Source organism: Eulemur rufifrons, chromosome 8 (assembly GCF_041146395.1).
Source record: "Eulemur rufifrons isolate Redbay chromosome 8, OSU_ERuf_1, whole genome shotgun sequence".
Taxonomy (NCBI): domain Eukaryota; kingdom Metazoa; phylum Chordata; class Mammalia; order Primates; family Lemuridae; genus Eulemur; species Eulemur rufifrons.
This window is the reverse complement of record NC_090990.1, coordinates 51,416,630-51,434,456: the sequence shown is the minus strand read 5'-3', so window position 1 is coordinate 51,434,456 and position 17,827 is coordinate 51,416,630. Positions and strand designations below refer to the sequence as shown.

Genomic DNA, 17,827 nt, shown 5'->3' with positions numbered 1-17,827 from the left:
CATTTCCTCAGCTGTATAATGGCAATAACACTACCTTAACCAGTGGTGGCAAGAACTGAGTTACAGCCCTTGAAAACTCCATGCGCTAAGTACTATGTTAGATGTCATTGACCATTGTTAACAATTCCTGTTAGAATGGGAGTTTGGCAAACATTGGCTTGTTATATAAACTGGACTTCAAAGATCCATTACCTCAATTATGACCTTAGTGCCCCCACCCCCACCTCACCTGGTTGTGTCATCTGCTTAGCCTGTTCTATCCTCTGACAGGAGCACTAAGGGCCAATGAAAGTGCCAGACACAGAAGATGGAGGGTGAAAGAAACAAGGGCCACCAAGAAAGTAGTCAGTAGTGTCTGTCTCTAGGCCGACTGTCTCAGGTCTTTGAAAAAAATTGGTAATATTTTATTGACCTTATCCAATTATAAGAGCAATGAGTTTTTGCAATTAAAAGAATGCAAAGGTATAATTTAAAACATATATAGAGAGATAACCACTGTTAGCATTTTGGTTTATATTCTTTCAGAATTTGTTTTGCATTGATTTATAAAAGTGAGATTTTCAGCCTTTTGTAACCGACTATTTCCATGTCAAATATTGTTACACGTTTTATTTTTTTAAGAGGATCTTGCTCTGTTACCAAGGCTGGAGTGCAGTGGTGGGATCCTAGCTCACTGCAGCCTTGAACTCTTGGGCTCAAGTGATCCTCCTGCTTCAGCCTCCCAAGTAGCTAGGACTACAGGCATGCACCACCACACCTGGCTAATTTTTTTAATTTTTTTGTAGAGACGAGGGTCTTGTTATGTTGCCCAGGTTGGTCTCCAACTCCCAGCCTCAAGCAAGGAATTGGCCCTGGCCACCCAAAGTGCTGGGATTACAGGCCTGAGCCACCAAATTCAGTGTTTCATTTTATAGATACATCATAATTTAACTAGGTCTCTCCTGAAGGGCATTTAAGGCTCTCTCCTCCTATCCCCCTACCCCCTACTATTTTAATCAGTGCTGTTGAGGGATTCTGCATTCAGTTTAGGATATTTATGCTATTCCTTAGGCTACATTGCTAGGTGTGGAGTTGCTGATTCAAATTTTATGGAACATTGCCCACTGCCCTCCAGGAAAGGGCCAACCAACACTCCTGATTGTGAACTTCAGTTTCCTTGATTAATGCTGGATAATTTTTCTGTAATCTTTGCTAATCTGATAAGTGAAAAATAGTATGTAATTTGCATTTTTATTATAGGCAATTGTTTTTTCATACTTATTGGACATTAATACGTATTTTGTGAATTGCCCACTCAGAATCCATTTCTTTTTTTGAAGTATTGGCTTTTTTCATATTGATCTGTTAGAGTGCTTTATTGAGGAAGCTATTTTTGGCATATGTTGTAAATATTTTTGTCTAGTTTGTGTGTGTGAGCTTTGTAGGATTCTAATTTTAATTTATTGGAAATTTACTCTGGTGTAAATTATGATGTAAAGATTTAATTATTTCTATCAGCCAATTGATTGAATTGCTTTTCTTTTTTAAGGGGGAAGAAGAGACCTTTCTGATCTCTTGTTTGAGAGGGTGTTTTACTCATGAGGGCTTACCTGTCAACTCACAGAAGTGGATAATGTGAATGTCCATGGGTCCTGCAGGCTAGGAAGAGAAAAACAAAAACAAGCCTCCTTTGGAGGGCTTGAGTAGTGCCTTTCAAAGGTGACAACTGCATCAGGTGACAGAAAAGGACAGAACCTGGTGGAGAAAAACCAAGAAGCAAACATGGGGAGTTGACTGTACTAGAATGTGCCTAGTTTGGCATCTCTTTTGCTAGCCTCAAGGCATTGGTGAGTTGCAGCTGTAGGCTTGTTTAATGGAAGCTAAAAAAATCAGGAGGGAGGGGCCTGCAGGGAGAGGGAAGAAGGCAGTAAAGGGAAAGAACTAAATAACACTAGTTTGACTTTCCTATTGCCTTTAAGGTAGATAGAAGCCCAGGAAATAGAATCTTCTAGGAAAGAGATAGGCCCTTCAAGGTACAAGAGGATCTCACAAGAATTCATAGTGTGGATTCCCGTGACTTCATTAAGAATGAATTCAGGGACCTATTTACAGTACTAGGGTCCCAGACAGTTAAGGAATCTGATGTGTTTCAATAAAGCAGAGATTTCTGGGTTGGCCTTGGGTTGTATATCAGGAGTGAGGATTTAAAATTATTGCTCAATTTCCTGAGGACTGAAAGCCTGGCTGTATGTTGGTGAGCTCCACATAGTCCTGGTAAACCTGGCAACCTGATTTGGGGTTCTGACTGGGGGAGGGGGACAGAGGGGCAGACTGTGTAAACTATCTGGGGCAATGGCAGAACAAGGTTACCCATCCTCATTCATGGAAAGAGGACATTGTATCCAGCAGAGTGAGCTGCCAAAGTCATGCTTAAATATGTCTTTAAAATCAAACACCCCTACAAGTATCACAGCAGTGTTGTCAATAAAAGGAGGAAAATGGGGGCTGGGAATGAAGAGGAACAAATGCAAACCCTACTGTCCTAGTAAAGAGGAAGAAGGCACAGCTGGACTGGCTTCTGGAACAGAAGGAATAAGACAAAAGCAATGGCAGGTGACAGTGTTTACTTTTTATTGGTAGCTACTCTGGACCAGGAACAGTGCTGGGGAGAGGGCGCCATGCTTCCTGCTTCCAAGGCGTCTGCAGTCCAGGAGAGGGATAAGTGATACCGTGCTGGGGCAGCACCAAGCAGGCTGCAGCGTCCTTACGAGGAGCCTTTAGGAGTCAAGGAAGGCTTCCTTAAAAACGTTTGTGGGGTGGTGGGGGAAGACAAATGAGTCCTGTGGTATCACCCAGGGCTTTAAGGGAAAGGAAAGGATATGTGTGCGGGTGAGTGTAAAATGGGAGACTCGGAGTTGGGTGTTATGAACTTGGGGGTGGGGGAAGAGTGACTAAGATGCATAACAGGTAACCAAGGAAGCCAAAGAGAGGAAAACGCTGGTGTTGTAAGAAAGCAGTGAAGTTAGTTCCCACTGCCAAGAGGCGGTAGGTTGGCCTGCTTACGAGCGGGTGGCCCTGCCATGGCCCATGAGGACCAGTCAGGGGCACGGCATCCCTGGGGCAGACGAGCCAGAGCAATGCCGAGGCACAAGGACCATGGTGTGGGGTGCCGCGCAAGAGCTCAGTAGGGTGGATAGAGGTGCAAAGGCAGGAGCATAAGCTTTTCAGAGAAAGCCGGAGAGAATATGAATGCTAAGTCTGGAATAGCAGGAAGCAAGGCTGAGTCAAGAGTATCAACATGAACAAGCAGAGAAAATGTCCACCGCTCAGTCGCTAGAGCTCTGAGGGAAATCTGGCAAACCCAAGGCCGAGAACAGTTATTTATACAGGACTCGGCTGTGCAGGGACACATTTCTAGTTTGGTGGGTGAGGGAAGGCGTGTAAATTTGCAACAAATACTTTGTTGAATGCACATCAAAAGAGAGCAGAAGAGCCGCTTCAGCTCCGGGGTTAGTGTCGGGGGTGAGGGGTGGGGGGGTGAGGGGAGTGTTGGCACCAGGCTCCACAGGGATTTAAGACAAAGGCTCCTGGATCTTTCATCCTGCTCTTTTGGGACAAGTACTTTCAGTAGTTTAGACCAAGACTCTTCCCTACCAGCTTCGAGGAAGTGTCTATAATGAACGGCTAGAGCAGCAACGGTCCAGGGCAGGCTGACACGCCAGGGGCCACAGGTTTAACGAGCAAGACACATGTCATGTTCCAAGCCCGTGCTGTGGAAAAGGGATTAACTTACAGGCTCAACTTGAGCGGTCAGAGAACCAACTCAGAGTTGTCTCTGGGAATGAAAGCAGAATGAATGCCCTCAGGAGAAGGGGACAGACAACCTGTGAGTGCCACCTTAGAGGTTGGGGTCTTAGACCCTGAGATAGCCCTGGCCCTGAAAGCAGCAACTGCTGCAGCAAAAAGACGAGGAAACAAGGGATCAGAAAACCTTTGGTCCAGCCCTTTACAAGAGAACCGGGATTGGGCGGGGAGGCTGGCTTGCCAAGGTCCTACGGCGAGTTTCCGGTAGCTCCCCACCGTCAAGCTGCCCTGGAGGATGAAGGCAAAATAAAACAATAAACTAGCAAAACTAGGAAGAAGGTACATTCTTAGACTGCCACCGATGAGGACGGTCATGACCACCGTGGGGGCCCTTTATACTGGTGTTCACTGGTGTCTTTTATGTCCTCATCCATAACCCTAGGTTGATTTGTTCTGAAGCCTCCCTGTAATTCTCACCAGTGTAGAGCTTCACTCCCCAGCACGGCAGCCACTAGCCATGTGTGGCTACTTTCATTTAATTATAATCAAAATTTAGTTCCTCAGTCCAGCTAGACACATTCCAAGTGGTTAACAGCCAGTGTGGCTAGTGTCTACTGTATCGGACAGCGCAGAGGCAGAACACGCCCATCATCGCAGCAAGTTCTACTGGACAGTACTGATCTAGAGCTGATGGGGCTGGTACCTTGTAGGTGCTTTATAAGTAGTTGCATGAATGGGCCTCTGGACAGCTTACCATTACTAGCAAGAGGTTTGGTTTCCACTCTCCTCCCCTTTTCCCTTTCTGGCCAGCATAGCCAAGAAACTCCAACCTGGCAGGAACTCAGGCTGGAGTCTTGAGGTCCACATGGTGGAGGATGTAATCTGGAGGCTCTGGGGAGGGCCAACTCCCAGTTCCCGAGACTCAACAGGCCTGCTCTAGCTGCAGCCAGAGCTGACGGCAGCACCCAGAGAAGACGGCTGTAGGAATAGGAGCTGGGTGAGTGGGGCAGGCTGTGCTGGTTGGGGGCACACTGACCCACCAGGCTTCAAGTCTCACCACTCAGAGCATGAGGGAGTCGCACCCCATCTTTAACTGCCCCAGAGTGAGCTTCTCACCACAGGATAAGGTGAGTGGGTGAAAGGAGCTTGAAGGGAAAACAGAAAGAGAGATGTGCTGAGGCTCCAGTTCTCCCAGAGGGTCAGAGAGAGGAGCCTCATCTAGGCTGGAGGGCAAGTAGCCCTCATGGGTGGGAAGGTAGTCAACTGGGAGGACCGTCAAGGGACTGGCTGGGTTTCCTGGCTTTGCTTCGGGGCCCCTACTCCCCAGCACCCCATAGAGATCCACTAGTTGTCTTCTCTCAGCTGGGAGAGCTTGCGGAGGCAGCGGGCTTGAGGCACTGTGCACTGTGTCTTCCTCAGAGGTATGGTGACCTTGGACTCCTTGTCCCTGGTCTGGCCAGTCAGGCTGATGGGGATGTCTGAAGACTGGGGTCACTTGATGAAGGACTTCATTGATGACCAGGGGCTCAGGTTCTTCAGGAGCGGGCCAGGCTGTCAGGAGCCTGTCCAGGGGCAGCTGTGTCCTCTCCTGAGAGAAGGGAGGAGAAAGAGGCTCATATTGCTGTGTAAGTGACCTGGACAACCTACTTCTCCAGGGTTCCCAAAGGCCTCCCAACCTGTACTGCCTACTCAGCCTCAGGCGCAACATGGCGGGCCCTTGACGTTGCGAGGTAAGAGAAGCTGTCAACCTTGTCAGGGAGGCAGAGAGGCAGGAGCCAGGGACTCCTCTCTACCTCAGCCAGTGACTGATCCATGACCGGGCTCAGCCTTCAGCTAGGCTGTTTCTAAAGTGGCTCCAGCGGTGCTGCCTGCTTTTCTGCTAGGAGAGAGGGCGTCGGGGTGCAAAGGAAAGGCTGGGCTTGCCTCTGGGGATGGAGGTGGGGAAGACTTTAGGGTCACACTACACAGGTGACAAGGTGACACTAGAGCTGAACCCTGAGAGACTGTGGTGTTTTCCAGGAGGGCAGGAGGTGGCCAAGGAGGACTGGTGTATTCTGGAAACTGCTGGTTATTTCTTATCACTGACAAACTGAAGCTTCAGAAATAGGAAGGGGTCCCACCACGAAGGCCTTCCATGGGATTCCAAGGGGTCTGGGGTTTGAGAGAACTACTGGAAGTTTCCAGGCAGGGTAATATTCCTGTCAGATCTGCTTTTAAGAAAGAACATTCTAGAATAACTTTCTTGAAGGAATTTTTCATCCCCTTTTCCCTTCAGCTAATTTTGTTTGTTGGAATTAGCTTACACTTTCGTGACTTAGTTACTTCTCCCTCTTACTCTCTCTTTCTCAGCATCCTGTGTCTGCCAGCGTTTCAATGTTCTTATCTCTTTCCTTTCCAGACTTACTGCCCATTCCCCAGGCCAAGTCCTTGGCACTTTAGTAACACTTTTGCTAGGCTTTAACGGGGCTCTCCTCACCCCCTAGAAACTGTGTTACACCCGATGCCCGATCTGTCTAAAGCAGAGCTCCAGAGCCTGTGCCGACTGGGGCTGGCATGTCCAGCGACGAGCCCCACCTCGGCCTGGCCGTCGAGTTCCCGCCCTTCCTCCACCTCTCCGTGTTTCCCTTCAGAAGCTGCGTTTTCAGCCATGGTCCCAGTCTTACTAGACATTAAATTCCTCCCAGTGCCACCAACACTTTCACTCCCACCGCCAGCCTCCACCCTGTCTGCTCCTCCATCTCCTGCGTGATGTCTCCCCCTTCCATTAAGCCCCTCGTGACTGTTCCTTCCCCTGGACTCCAAACATAGCGAAGAAACCACCCATCGGGTCCGTGGCACGTGATGCTTTGGACTAAGACTTTTTTCATATGTCTGTAAGCCATCTGCACGCAAGGACCATGTCTTAAGGGAGGAGTGGGATGATACAAAATAGCCTTGGGACAAGACAAACCCTGGGGACTAGTCCCAGCTCTGACGTTCTGTGACCCGTGAAAACGCAGCCAACCTCTCTGGGCTTCAGTTCTCTCATTTGTCAAATGACAAGTTGTGCAAGAGGGGGTTTGGTCTGGATCTACCTCTGATGTCCCCTCCCTTGCCTTGGGCATGGCAAGTGTCAAAAAAGTGAACAATAGCACTGTGTGGGGACAGATTTCTGCGAAGGGCCCTGCCGAGCCCAGAGGGGGTGTGTGTGTGTGTGTGTGTGTCTTTGGGGAGTCTGCTCCTTTCTGATCACTACCCAAACTGGCCCTGGCACGTTGGTCTGGCTTGGAACGCAGCTGGCAGCTCCGGGAAGCAGAGCTGCCAGAGCGCTGCTGCTGCAGATGGGGGAGAGTACACGGGACGCGGAAACGGCTCGCTGCTTTCACAAGGCGAGGTGTTCGCTCTGTGGTCGTGAACGCTTCGGCTAGACTGAGAGAGGCTGCTTCTCGGAGCTTGTGCAAAGCAGGCCGTCTGGCTAACAAGTCCTGGGGGAAAGCCTCTTAAACCATGGATGGCTCAGAAGCCCCACGGACACTATTTTAAGCTTTTACAAGCTGGATAACATTCCAGTGATCCCCTTCATGACTCGACCTTTCCCTACGGAGCTTTAAGGCACCTGGTTTTTCAGCCACAACTTAAGAAATGGTAGGGGGAGGTAAGGTCCGAGAGCTCAAAGCATATTTGCTGAAGTGGAAAGAGAGATGATGGTGTTTCTGTTGTCTGCCTCAGCCTAGCACCAGGAGAGCAGTTTGGTTCTCTAAAAACAGTCTACCCGCTTCAAGGGTTAAGCCTCTGAGGCTGCCTCAAAGGCCACCGTCTTGGAGGCCCTATTTAAGCTGCTTAATTTTTAAGATTTTCTAATTCACTGGTTATTTTTGCAAAAAAAATAATATATATATGCACATAGCTTTCTTTAAAAATTTTAAAAGTTAATATGTAATAAAAATTAAGTGGCCCTCATACTCCCAACCTCCTCCCCAGAGGGGGTTTCATATATATCGTGGAAGGCTTCCACGATATCTCTGCACATGCTGCAGAGATACAGACGTGTATAAAATTTCCCTCCTTTTTATACAAATGAGACTTACCTTTAGACAATCGTTATAAACTTTACCTTTTTCATTTTTAAATACCTTGGAGCTCTTTAGGCACAAACAGTATCTATCTCATATGCTTTTTAGTAGTTGTGTCAGATCTTGTTGTATGGATGTATCCAAAATGTTTAACCTGCCCCCCAAGTGGACCTTTACATTATGCCCAAGTTTTTGCTTCTGTTTATAATGCTGCAGTGACCACACTTACGCTATGTAACCCTGGGCATGTGCCAATTTGTTACCTCCTTCCTGTCTTGCTTTCTCTAACCCTTTCTCAGCATCGCCCCTGGGCTTTTTACAGCCCCTGCCATGGCTCTGTCTGCCTCTGTAACCCCTAAGCAGAGGCAGATAGAGCCAATGATGCCAAAGCTACCAGCTTGTAACCCAGGTGACTGTGACTGACCCAGAGCTGCCTCCAGCGGTGCTATTTCAAGCTTTTAGGACATGGGACTGTGGAATCTCAGCACTGGAAGACACCTGAAAGCTCAGCGGGTTCACGCCTGGTACTTGAATCCCCTTTAACGGTGGCAGTGGCATCCTTAGAAGGCCTCACGGCTTGTCGAGTGTGTTCCCATAGATCAGCACAATATTGTCACCGTGTGAGGGCCTGGTGGGCGAACACCCCTCTTAGTCTGAGTCTGTTCAGCTCAGAGGTGTAGACTGCTACAAATACTCCCCTCACCCTGTGCTTAAAGATCTTTTAGAATGTATAGCACAATGCTGGACAGCACATCCTGCTTGGATAGGAATCCAGGACTGACCATTTGTTAGCTGCTGACTAATGCTGGGCAAGTTACTTAGTCCTCTGTGCCTCAGTTTCCTCATCTGAAAAATGAGGATAATAATAGTACAACCACATAAAATTGTTGTATGGATTGAATGTTAATGTATGAAAATGTTTTTACAAGTGCCTGGTACATAGAAAGTAATATATGTAAAATATAATAATGACTATATAACATATTATATATTAATATATATGCATATACTGCTGTTATCACTATTCTTGTTATTGTAACTTAACAGTCTCAGAGGAGACTTAAAGTATGGGTCTTCCTGGGAAGAAAGTGAACAATCTTTGTCTTGTTTGGCCCACATGGTTTACATGGCGTCTATTTCAGCCTCACAACAGTATATAAGGGAAGTATCGTCAATTCCTGTTTTACAGAGGATGAGACTAAGACTCTGATAGTTGGGCAAGTTGTCCAAGAGTCACACACATACTAAGTGGCAGAAGCAGGGGTGGCCTCCAGGCCTGATTCCAAAGGCACTAAACGGTAGTGACTTAAATTCCCAAGGCAGACGTGGCTGGGATCGGCTCTCTCCCTGAGCAGAGGCCGGGACCACTGGCTTTAATCCAAGGAGGGGTGTGGATGACAGCACACACTGGGTAGGTGAAGAGGAGAAGCTTGGAGTAGAAGGGATACACGGCCTGAGAAAGCCCCAGGCGACGGGAGGAATGTTGGCATCACTTCCCTCCCCTGTTCTCCCCTTAGATACAGCCTTGCTCCACATTCAGATGCCGTCACCTCTAGACCCTCCACCAGGGAGGGCCGTCCCACCCACTGTGAGCTGTCCTTGTCTGCTTTTCCTGGACAGTGGCAGCTCCCTTCACTTCCTCTACTCTCGGCGCTCTCATCTGTCAGCTGAGCAACCTTTCCTTCTTTAAAACCTTTTCTTTGCACAATGGAATGACGTACTGGCTTCCTGCCCAAACCAAGGCAGTGTGGGTTCTATTTATCTGTTCTGTGCTCAGACAGGAAAGTCAAAAGCTTCAATTCTCTTGAATTTTAGATGAGTCAGTGCTCAGGCTAGTGCTCAGCAAATGGCAAAAATACGTGCTTTCTTATTCCTTTTGAAGTAAGTCGAGGCGAGGAAGAGAATGGAAGGCATACTGAGGAACAAAAAGCTACGGGCCTTTTAGTCTGTTGGTTACAAGCTTCAGAAGATTCCTGTGCATCGGTTGCTCTTGAGTCCAGGAAGAAAGTGAGCGTGATGACTCAGTGTAACTCAGCGTGAACGCCTTCCGCTCACCCGCAGGAACTCAGCGCCCAGGCTTCCTCGTAACTGCGGTAGAGAACTTAGATGTGACCACTAGAACCCCCTCAGCTGACACAAAGGCGTTATCCCTTACCTCCACAATGGGGTATTTCTTGGCCCAAGTGCTATTTGCTGGGTCTGGAATTTCTTTGCTACACCACTGAGGTCTGAGGGCTAAAAGGAGAACAAACACCCTGTAGATAAGAAAAGAGTGACATTTGGTTAAGTGTGCACACAGTGCATGGCAGCACAGATTCTTGGTGCAGTGATTTCAGTGAGGGGTGGCTTTTCTATGCAAATAAGTAAAATATAAACACTGAAAGCAAAGATGATGCATCATCCAAGGCTGGAGTAGTTTTCTGTGAAGTTTGGATTGATGATAAACAGTTAAGATGCAGCCACTTGGGCTTTACTAAATAAACCATGGGACGTTTGCTCAGCGTAATGTTTAGCAGTCTGTCACTATCTAGCCATGCATTCATTCAACAGATATTAATTGACCCCCTAATATGTGACCAGCACAATGCTACACGCTGGGGAAAGAACAGCAAACAAGAAGACATGGTCCCTACTCTTACTATTTAGCTAATTAGAATATTTACAAAGAGCTCATAATGACATGTACATTATTAAGCTAAAAGTAAAAACAACAACAACAAAAAAAAAAAAAACAAAAAAACCCCAAAACCAAAGAAGATTCAAAATGGTATAAATAGCCTGAATATAACCATGAAAAAAATGCCAAGAAAAAGTATCATAGGAAAATATCTGCACTGTTAACCGTGGTTGTATTTGGTGATCCAAGGAAGTATAGATCTTTTATGATGTAAAAGCAAGAAAAATCCCTAAAAATGTTTCTTATAAATGCATGTCACTGAAATATTTTGATTATGTTTTAGAAGTCCAAGACCAGTATGAAACATTTTTAATGACTTGGCTTTGATAAGCTTTGATGTTTTATCAGAAAAGTGTGCTTCTACAACTTGTCTAAACATTTTGAAGTAAGAGATGCAGCCATGTGACTAGCTCTTCTCCAGGGACATGTGAGCGAGGTGTCTGTGATTTAGCACAGATCACGTGGACGAGGGCAGTGTCCCAGGGATGGCAGGCCAAGAAGATGGAAGAAAACTGGGTTCCCAAATGACTGTGTGGAGCAGAACCGCCCACCAACCTGGATGCCGCCCTCAGTACTATTATACAGGAGAGAAAGCAACTATTTCATTTAAGCCACTGTATTTTGGGTCCTTATTATTTATTTTTAAACAGCAGCTTAGCCCTCACCCTAACTGATCCTCACTATGTCCATGAAGAGGATACACGTGATCCTAGTTGACTCTTTTTGAATTAAACTTTTTCAAAGTCTACCTAGACAGCGAGCTTTGCTTTGAAGTATCTATCACACATTGGATCTTCAATGAATGTAAAACCTGCTAGACAAGTTCAATGGCTAATAGAATGACTTTGAGCTAATTTTATTTTAATCTTTTCTATTCCTTTGCACAGCATCTGAAGAAAGCTTTGTATGGAATAACTAACTCATTAAAATTTTTTTCTTTACAAAATAATACAAATTTAGTAAGAAAATTTTAGGAAATAATAGTTTAAAAAAACCTAAAATCACCTATGATTCTATCCGTATAAACACATTAATATTGTGGTATACATCCTTGGGGCACAGGAGGAACTGCCATCTAATATCCATTTTCCCCTCTTTCTTAGGAAGAGGACCCTGATTTACTGGAATGACCATGAACTTGGCTAAAAGACCACAATTTTAAGCCTCCCTTACTTCAGCAATTTCTGACCAGTGAGATGTTATCAAAGGTGGCACGTGTGACTTATTGATGGCTCCTTAAAAGGGAAGTGTGGGCACCTTTCTTCTTTCTTCCTGTAGTGGTAGAATGCGGGCATGATGGCAATAGCTCCTACAGCCGTCGGTGAACTTGAGGTGAACTTGAGGATGGAAGCTAATGTCGGGACAGTGGAGCATAAACATAGACGAAGCCTCAGTCCCTGATAACTATGGAGCTACTACACCAGCCCTTTACCTGAGTGAGAAACTGTTAGCTAGTTTAAGTCATTTTGCCTTTTATATTAATATCACCAAATGTAATGCTGATAATGCTTGCATATGTATGTGTGTATGCACTATTTTTAAGAAATGAAAGTACATATTGTTTTGTAACATGCTTTTTAAACATAATATAGCAAATATCATTTAATTTTCTACATCATCTTTAATGGATGCATAATATAGTATAAGATATATTTTGATTTAGTTAATCAATTCCTTATCATGGGGCATTTAAGCTGTTTCAAATATTTTTCTTTTGTGAACAGTATTTCAGTGAACATGTTTTCCACTGAATATGTGCAGACATCTATGACATACTTAGAATAAGTTTCTAGTTAGGAATTATTAGGTCCAGAGGTATATTTTAAAAAATTTGACACATACTGTCACTCAATAAGGTTGAATACGTTTAGTCTGCCACCAGCAATGTATGAGAGCATGCATTTCCCTGACCCATAGCAGCAACAGCTATTATAATTAAAAAAAAAAAAATACATTCACCAAACTGAAAGGTGTAACCAACTCACTTTTGCCGGAAGTAACGCATTGAGAAAATGCCCACCGTGATGATAGCAATGCAAATGCTCGGTGCCACAAACACCTTCCAATTGGCTTTACCTGAAAAGTTAGTAAATCATGTGACTGAGTTATCTTCAGGGAACATTTCAATACACTGACTGCTGGGTGAACGCTCTGGGTCCTACCCACAGCTCCTGGGCAGCTGGGCTCAGGAACAAGGCCAGTGCGTTTTTGTCCATTCAGTGAGGGACCAGGCGCCCTAAGGGGCTGATTCTATGGCTCTAAGAAGAGCACCAGCCCTGCCTCTCACAGGGGCAGAAGAAAGGAGGTATGGAATATAAAGCACCCTGGTGACTGGGAGCCCTGAGTTCTAGTCCCAGCTATGCTACTAATAGATATGTGATCTATGGACCTCAGTTTCTTGATCTATAAAATGAGAATGATGACGTCTACCTTGCGGGCGGTTACGAAGGTTAGAGATGATGTATTTAAAGCATAGGGCAATGTGTCTGAATATAGCTTCTTGAATATATAGCTATTAATTTTACTAAACTATGGGATATGCCCTCTATCCAGCTTTGAATTTGTGCCTATTCTTTCCCATGAAAAGAACTACAGCATTTCACTGCCTGTTGGAATTGTTCAATAATTCATCCAACATTCACTGAGTACTGACCATGCACCAGGTTCTATTAGGAGCTGGGATATGAAGATGACTAAGACATAGGCTCTGTTGTCTAAAGAGGTCATGAGTGTAGTCCAGGAGACGGATATGTGAACGTGTGAGCAATAACCACAATGCCATGGCATATGTGTGAAGACAGGGGCATGGCCAAAGCATATAGTCAGTGTCGCAGAGAACAGCATGGGAAACTGCCTCAGTAGTAGCCGAGGAAGGTTTTGCAAAAGGCATGATGTCAAAAGTTTAGAGTTGGAGGATCAATAGGAGTCAGCTAAGTGGACAAGGAAGACCAGACCAGACAAAGAGAATGTCGCACAGCCATGGAAAGAAGGAACAGCTAGTACTTTCAGGCAGCTGCAGGTAGTCTGCTGAGATGTGTGGCAAAGCATAAAGCTAGGTGGGTAAGAGGATCCTGCAGTCTGAATTCTAGCTTGAAGGCCCTTAAGAAACTACTGATGAGTTACAACAAGAGATGGAATGTCAGCATCTGGGGGCTTGCAGAAAGATTCTTCTGACTGAGTGAAGGACGGGCTGGGAGGGACCGTGAGCAGGAGGAATTAGAGGCCAGAGACCTGTTAGGCCCCGTGAGGGGTGTGTCTACAGGGCTGAATGGGGGAATTCACGGAGGCAACCTTTTTTCTACCCCACACAATCAGTGGAATCTGACATTTCTTCAGGATCTGCCTTCTTTCCTGGGCGGATGAGACACGTTTGGAGTAGCACCAGGAGAAAGCTGCTGAGTCCTTAATCCATCTTAATTGCTCACAAGTTAAGTTTCACGGGCGTGCTGGGGACATGGGAAAAGGGCTTGTCGACTTTCCCAGTGGCATAGAACAACGAAGCCCTGCATGATCAACTGGATGCTCCGAACCACAAAATGAGGACAGCTTGATTTACACTGAGAGCAGATGCCAATGAACACTGCCAGAACAGAACAGCGTAACTTAGTCGGTGAAGGGAAGCCCACGTTATCTGGGTCACTTACTCCTAAACTCAAATGTAACTTAATTTGAGAAACCAAATCTGAGTTTGATTTGTAGTTCTGTCACTTAACACCTCCGTGACCTTGGGTAATCTTTCTGTGCCTTAGTTCCTTCACTTGTAAAAAGGCAAAAAAATCCCTCACCTTTTATTCGTTTCATACTGAGTGCCTAGTAGTATGGGCCATGTAATTTTTGAAGGAGAAATTAGCAAAAGTATGTGTTATAGGTTGAATTGTGTGCCCCGCAAATCCATACGTTGAAGTCCTAAACCCCAATGCCTTAGAATGTGACCTCATTTGAAAATAGGGTCATTGAGCATATAATCAGTTAAGATGAGGTCACACTGGTGTAGGGTGAGCTCCGATTCCAATGTGACTGGTGTCCTTATAAAAAGGAGAAAATTTGGACACACAGAGAATGTCGGAGGGAGGCAGAGATCTAGAAGCCAGGGAACATCAATGACTGTCTGCAAACTTCCAGACGCTGGAAGAAAGGCCTAGAGTAGATTCTCCCTCATAGTCCCCAGAAGGAACAACCCCTTCTGACACCTCTATCTTGGGCTTCTAGACCCTACAACTGTGAGAGAATAAATTTCTGTTGGTTAAGCCACTCTGTTTGTGGTACTTTGCTACAGCAGTCCCAACAAAGTGTTTATCAGAATGACTGTTGCATAAAACTACCTGATATGCAATAGCTGCTACTGCTATTGTTTATATAATTCTCTTCACTCATTGAACAGATATTTAGTGAGCAAGTACTGTGTACTGGGCACCATTCAAGGCCTTCAAGATAGAGATAACAGTTATCAGTCCCTGCCTACCAGATTCAGAGTTTTTGTTTGTTCGGTTTTTTTTTTTTTTTTGTTTGTTTGTTTTTGAGACAGGGTCTCACTCTGTCACTCGGGCTGGAGTGTTGTGGCATTATCATGGCTCACTGCAACCTCAAACTCCTGGGCTCAAGCAATTCCCCTGCCTCAGCCTCCCAAGTGGCTGGGACTATAGGCACGTGCCACCACATCCAGCTAATTTTTCTATTTTTTGTAGAGATGGGGTCTTGCTCTCACTCAGACTGGTCTTGAACTCCTGTCTTCAAGTGATCCTCCCACCTTGGCCTCCTAAAATACTAGGATTACAGGCGTGAGCCACCACACCCAGCCTGGATTCAGAGTTTTGAGTAAGGGTCAAATGCAGTGCATCATGGAAGGAATATGGAGGTGCATTTGGGAAGGCTTCCTGGAAGAGGAAATATTTTTGCTGAATTGTGAAACATGAGTAGACACTGTCTCCAAGCAGACACCAGCGTGGTAGGGTACTCCAGTTAGAGGAAAGAGCAAGGGCAAAAATGTGACAGCAAGAAAGTAATTAGTAAATTAAAGAACATATGATAATCTCCATGCCAGTGGTAGTGGGAATGCATGCCTGTGTTAAGAATTAAGGGTAGACATACCATCTTCAAAGTTGTCTCTCACCTTGCAGACAAAATTCCCTCTCATTGCCTTGGGAACTCTCACCAGCAGCTGTCAGAGCTGTCATCCACAGGACATATGTCACCCTGGGCTGCAGGCTGTTTATTGGATGTGAATTTTGGGAGACTCTATAGGGAATTTCTGAAAAAAAAAAAAAAAAAAAGATAAAGGAAGAAAGGCATGTATTAAAGGAAATGATTGAATGTGGGCTTTTACTCATTTTTACTTTTTTTTATAGCTTCTTATATATGCCTGAATCATTTTTACTCTTTAATGCTTCATCTAATTTGAAAGAAAAAAGCACTTTGCTGTTTGAAAATAGTCCTAATTCCTCAGCACTTAATACTTTAATAGGCCCTAGACACTGTTATTATGGAGGTCTCACTTCATATCATATCAAACAAATTAAATGTTTTTTCTGTGGCAAAATCTTTTGAAGGAATTTTTGTCATCTTGATTTTGAAATTATTTAGCCATAGTAACTCCTTTTATTTCCTATGACTATATTGTTTCCAGTATTTATCAGGTATATTGGGGAATTCTTGAGTAGAAAATGAGATGTACAAATTGTTTTCAGGGTAATGGAATTTTTAAGAAAGCTAAGTTTTTTGATTGATGAAATAGACATTCGCTTAAGATTTTTATTTATTTATTTATTTTTTTTGAGACAGAGTCTCACTCTGTTGCCCGGGCTAGAGTGAGTGCCGTGGCATCAGTCTAGCTCACAGCAACCTCAAACTCCTGGGAACGCTTAAGATTTTTAGAGTTAAGATTCTGCACTTTTTTTCTTTTCTTTTCTTTTCTTTTCTTTTTCTTTTTCTTTTTTTTTTTTTTTGCGACAGAGTCTCATTCTGTTGCCCGGGCTAGAGTGCCGTGGCATCAGCCTAGCTCACAGCAACCTCAAACTCCTGGGCTCAAGCAATCCTTCTGCCTCAACCTCCCGAGTAGCTGGGACTATAGGCATGTGCCACCATGCCTGGCTAATTTTTTCTATATATTTTTAGTTGTCCAGATAATTTCTTTCTAGTTTTTTAGTAGAGACGGGGTCTCGCTCTTGCTCAGGCTGGTTTCGAACTCCTGAGCTCAAATGATCCTCTCGCCTCAATCTCCCAGAGTGCTAGGATTACAGGTGTGAGCCACCATGCCTGGCTTCTGCACTTTTTTTTCATAGGCTCTGGGTCTCAAGCTTATAGGGCTTCATATGATGATCTGCTTCAATTTGACATAAAATCATTAAAAAGTAGAGCAATGGTACTTAGACTTATTTGGCAGGCAGAAGCCTAGATTATCAATTCCTTATGCTCTCAACACTCCTGCAGTTTTCTCTGTAGGGAAGATTTTGTTTTTTGAGCAATGTACTGATGCTGTTTTTCTCCTCTGAGAAACATGAGTGTCGATGGATGTTAGTAAATAGGCAATCTTCTCCTCCAGTGACCTGCTGGGTGTGGGTTTTGGAGTGACCTCTCCAGAGCTGGGGAGGACTGTAAAGTCAAGGTCAGCACCTGCCAGCTCATGGAGTTGACCTCACCTGTGCTGCTGCTCAAAGGGGAAACTAAAACTCAGCACGTTGTGTCTCCACATCATATTCTGGCTCACCAACTCCAGGGAAAGTCAGATGATGTCCTGCCTGCTGAATTCATTTCAAAAGTCACAAATATTTACTGAGCGCCTACATTGGACGAGGCATTGACAACACAAAGGCACAGAATCTGCCTCAAAGAGTTTACTATCTACTGGAGAAAAGAGATCCCTTAACACTATCCCTTTATGGGTAATTAGCAAGACGGAGCCCTGTAACATAACCTCCAGTCCACCCAAAGTGGCTGAGGCCTGAGCAGATAATTTAATAGCTGTGATATCAGAGCAATTTCTGTATTTTACATTCTGTTGAGAAAAGTCCTTGTGGAAAATCCCCAAATCTACCCTAGCCTGGTGAAATTGCTTGCACAGACTTAAGCTATATGATTGAGCTCAAAAAGCCCTTTTCCTTTTCCTAAGGCAGGGGATTAAAAAATTAATTTAGAGAGGCCTTCTGCTCATCTTGCTGCAGCAAAACATCAGCGAGCATCAGGGAGTAACTATGCAACTGAGTGAGGGCATCCTTCGCTCTGGAAGTGAAATGAGATGTTGGAACAGAGGTAAGGGATTTGTATGGTTCGCTGGGCCGATAAAGTTTATACGCACACACACGTATATTTGAAGAGCAAA

General features: G+C 44.9%; 1 protein-coding gene across 3 annotated transcripts in view; it reads right to left on the bottom strand.

The window, feature by feature from the left end:
- Window positions 1-4,115: 4,115 nt before the first annotated feature.
- Window positions 4,116-17,827, bottom strand: part of IL12RB2 (interleukin 12 receptor subunit beta 2) — a 79,794-nt gene continuing 66,082 nt past the window's right edge. Inside the window, exons 13-16 of one of the 3 annotated variants that reach the window (XM_069478048.1) lie at window positions 15,623-15,760; window positions 12,498-12,588; window positions 9,991-10,090; window positions 4,116-5,371 (exon numbers count right to left, since the gene is read on the bottom strand). In XM_069478048.1, coding sequence (XP_069334149.1) covers window positions 4,844-5,371; window positions 9,991-10,090; window positions 12,498-12,588; window positions 15,623-15,760 — 857 coding nt within the window. In that variant the 3' untranslated portion in view covers window positions 4,116-4,843. The remainder of the gene's footprint in view (window positions 5,372-9,990; window positions 10,091-12,497; window positions 12,589-15,622; window positions 15,761-17,827) is intronic. The other 2 variants (XM_069478049.1, XM_069478050.1) reach the window with 2 other exon arrangements.